The following is a 3,864-nucleotide window of genomic DNA, read 5'->3' on the forward strand; positions in this document are numbered from 1 at the left end:
CTCCGAAGTAATCTCCAGCTCAGAAACCTTTGCTAACGAAAAAACAAAGAAAATGTCAGCGCAGCAGTGGGCATGTTGTTAAAAAAAGGCTTTTAACTTATTATGCCACCTAAAAAATATGTTCCTCTCATTATTGTAAACAGTCAATAATTACTAGGGTTCAAAGCAGAAAAAGATGCCGGTAAATGTCTAAGAATATGGATCCATAAATAAATAGCTGGATTTGCTCTGCCAGTGATAAGAGTCCCCTTGGTTACTTGCGAGCTTATGCTTGCAACACACCATATGGAAAAGGCGCAAGAGCCGTGAAAGTACCGGGTACGACAGGATTGGGATAGCATATTAATATGTACTACACACATGATACTTACAAGTTGATGTTTGCTCAATATACACTTTAGAGTGATCACTAGTATTCAGAGAACCACTCACAATTACAAGATACGTAACATTTTCAACTCTGATTTTGCAACACAAATAATAAATAGTTCCTACCAAATACTTTTATTTTATTTCCTTCCCTTATTTTCTTGTCTAAGCTCAGGGGAGCCAGAGCAGAGGGCTTAAGGGACGCCGCGGTTGGACCCCTGTACTAGGGCATGCGGTATCAAAGATGTCAGTGGTTGTATAGGTTAGCACTCACACATAAAGTGTAAAAGTACTTATAGAGACAGCTCTTTGTATTATTAAAGCTGCACACTATCATTGTGGAAGGCAGTTCACAGCTATCGCAAGAAAGTGCGGGATTATCACCGTGAGCACGCACTCAAGTTCTACATAGATTTGTTGTAAATCGAATGTGACGAGATATAATATCCTCTTTTCCTCGAAAAGCTTTAGTTAGGCTGATGTAGACTAGCCCCTAGTTTTACTGATATACGGGCTAGTTTTGTTCGCCGGGAGCATCTTACTTCTCCCTCTCTCTGTCATACTGTGGTACTCCATGTTCCGATTAACCCAGCTTCCCAAATTCTTTCTTTGGTGTTCTATATAACGCCGGGATCGCGGGAGCATGATGAATCCTGCCGGTCCTGCGTGTCATGGAGTCGCCCGAGTCCTTGATCTTGAGTCGGTGGCTGTGCTGTTGCTGTGGTCCTGGATCATAAGTCTGGATGGATATCCCCTCGTGGATTCATCTTCCTATTATACACACATGATTTCCAAAACATTTGGACTAACCTATGTTGCAAATGTATTATCTTTTCAATTAAACACACGGCATCTAGTTGCACGTCTGTGCGTCCTGGGAGAGGGATCCCTCCCTCTGTTGCTCTCCCTGGAGGTTTCTCCCATTTTATCGCCTTTAAACTGTGGGTTTTCTCTGGAAGTTTTTCCTTGTACGATGTGAGGTCTCAAGGACATGAGAGTTGTCGTATTGTCATACTGATATCTGGTACAAAACTGTGAAGTCACACTGAGACAAATGGTAACATTTGTGATATTGGGCTATATAAATAAACATTGATTGATTGATTGATGGTTGATAGAAAATCTGGCATTTGGTCTTGTTCTAAAATTGGATATAAAGCGACAATTCAGCCAAACTTATTTCAAAGAAAACTGCATGAATTCATTCCATCACTTCATGAGTGTCCACCAGTTGACAGAGATGTCCCTCCACTCACTGTGTTGCTTTCACTATGTCCAAGCTGGCGCTTTCGTCCATGTGTGAGCGTCTCTTCGGCTGCTGGCTGATGTCCATCGCCTGATCAGCTTTATTAGCGAACTGTCCTTGAAAAGGCGTCATGAAGGGGTGCGGCGCTCTGGGCCCATGACTGTGAGAATGACCTGTATTTCCGTGGTTACAGTTGTCATGCATGTTGCCGTGATCCTGCAACACATACACAAAGAAAACACACATATAAGGTCCAAAGTGGTCTACATGGCAATCTTAAACTGACATTTATAATAAGGGTTATTGATTTAGCCAGTTACGCAATCAGACTCCTGGGGCCCCCCCACTGGTCACCCAACTACTCAAAGGTTGAAGATGCATTTGTAAGGTGTCCCTGTGTAAAAATAGTGATCATGTTGTAGTTTTCACATATTGGATGTTAAATACAACTGATGAATCATTCGGTACCCGGTATTACCGAAATACTGTTACTGGCTTTTTTATAAAAGTGAGGCGTAATATCCTTAAACTTGCGCCCAAACCGTCAAAATGACGATGACAATTTCGCAGTGAAATTCCGCAAACGAGTCACTTTAGAAAATCTAAAGTGTGGCTGCATATGACTGCCAGTCTGAATGTTGGGGTCTGTAACCACTGCAAGAAGTTTATTTCTGGGAAAGGTGGCAACACATCCAACCTCCAACCAATGCTGTCTCGTATGGCAACCAAGTACCTTTGTGTTCAGGGAAGCAGCATGCCAAGCAAGAGAGTGTTCAGTTCAGCAGGTGATATGCTACGCTGTGAAAGGGCCCGTTTGGATCCAGAGAGCAGATATGCTCATCTTCTTGAAGATGAATGCACAAAACTGAACTGTGATGGGATTTGTTTTCTTTCATCAGGCAAATGTTGATTTTAATGATGCTATTTGTTTTATGTGCAATGCCGATATATCATGATCCTTTAGGTGTTCTCTGGTCAGTCGAATTTCAGGTCGAATATTGATTATACTGGTGCTATTGTATTTCTGCATGGACAAGATGTACTATTTACACCTGATGGTTGTTATAAATGATATTGCAGAATCTGTTTTCTTCATAGATAACGTGTTTTTCTTCATTTGTTCAGTACTAAGAGGTCCATGTCCCACAATTGAATTTAATATTAATTTCACATGTTAAATACATCATAAAGCGCTTCATGGGAGTAATTGCAGGATGATACAATGTTTCCCTTATGCAACATGAAAGTATCACGATATGTATCGGTTGAGTATCGGTATCATTCAGTGGTATCGATATCGTAAAAAAGTCAACGATATGCAACCCTAGGCTAACCTCTATCTAGCTGTAATAGTATAAACACAAGTGGATTTGGATGAACAACAGCAGCTAGCGACCGTCAGAAACAGCCCAGAATTAAACTGTGAGAGAGGATTACTGTTTCGTAACAATAGGAGAAGAACAGAAAGGTAACTAGCAGATAATTTGTTAAAAACACGCCTTGGCTGTCAATGCATCATCATGACATCCAGAGAAATTAAACACACATTCCCTGAAGTGGATGCCTTTACTCGAAGAAAGCAAGCATAATGTGATATTTGGAGTGTAGGAGAGATTAGCTAGCTAGCTGCTGTTAACCGCCAGGTAACTAGCAGCATGCTAACTACGGCCACAGAAGCTAGCAGACTGACAGCAGCTTCCTTTGAGCCGATGAGTATCACTGAGGACAGGTTAGTCCGCGTCACAGCAACTTACCGACCAGGAAGAATTACAAAAAGCTAGCTAGGAAATGCTAACAACCCGATACTAGTGATGTGTTTAGGGTACACTACGTTAGGTTGTTCTCCACCAGGTAAAACAGAAACAATACAAGCATCAGAAATAACGAAAGAAACATAAACCGACTCACATTATCGCCCTCATTCCAGTCCATGTTGTTATGAAGGAACGTAGAGAAAGTTCCTGCTGCTGGACTGACCGCGATCAACGTGCAACTTCCGCTCTTTGATTTTCAAAACAAGAGTCGCAATGACACAGTTAAAGAAGACATGGAGGTGCCTGCCTAATGAACTGACTGATCCAATATGTGTTAAAACTTTTATACATATTAAATAAGTATGTAGCCTAACGTGGGAGATAGTTGTTTGATGATTGTTCTTCTTGCTGAGTTTATAAAGACTGAAACCCTCTCAACGCTGCATGCAGATGTGATATTGGCAATTGAGCGGCTTTCTCTATTGACAGAAGAAG

General features: G+C 41.4%; 1 protein-coding gene across 1 annotated transcript in view; it reads right to left on the reverse strand.

Annotated features, from left to right (window-relative positions):
* The window catches only part of zdhhc13 (zDHHC palmitoyltransferase 13), a 14,111-nt gene extending 10,503 nt beyond the window's left edge, over positions 1-3,608 (reverse strand). Inside the window, exons 1-2 of the mRNA XM_010790621.1 lie at positions 3,524-3,608; positions 1,626-1,831 (exon numbers count right to left, since the gene is read on the reverse strand). Of these exons, the coding sequence (XP_010788923.1) occupies positions 1,626-1,831; positions 3,524-3,547 (230 nt within the window). The 5' untranslated portion in view covers positions 3,548-3,608. The remainder of the gene's footprint in view (positions 1-1,625; positions 1,832-3,523) is intronic.
* Positions 3,609-3,864: the final 256 nt, after the last annotated feature.

Source organism: Notothenia coriiceps, unplaced genomic scaffold (assembly GCF_000735185.1).
Source record: "Notothenia coriiceps isolate Sejong01 unplaced genomic scaffold, NC01 NC01_scaffold00034472, whole genome shotgun sequence".
NCBI classification, from domain to species: domain Eukaryota; kingdom Metazoa; phylum Chordata; class Actinopteri; order Perciformes; family Nototheniidae; genus Notothenia; species Notothenia coriiceps.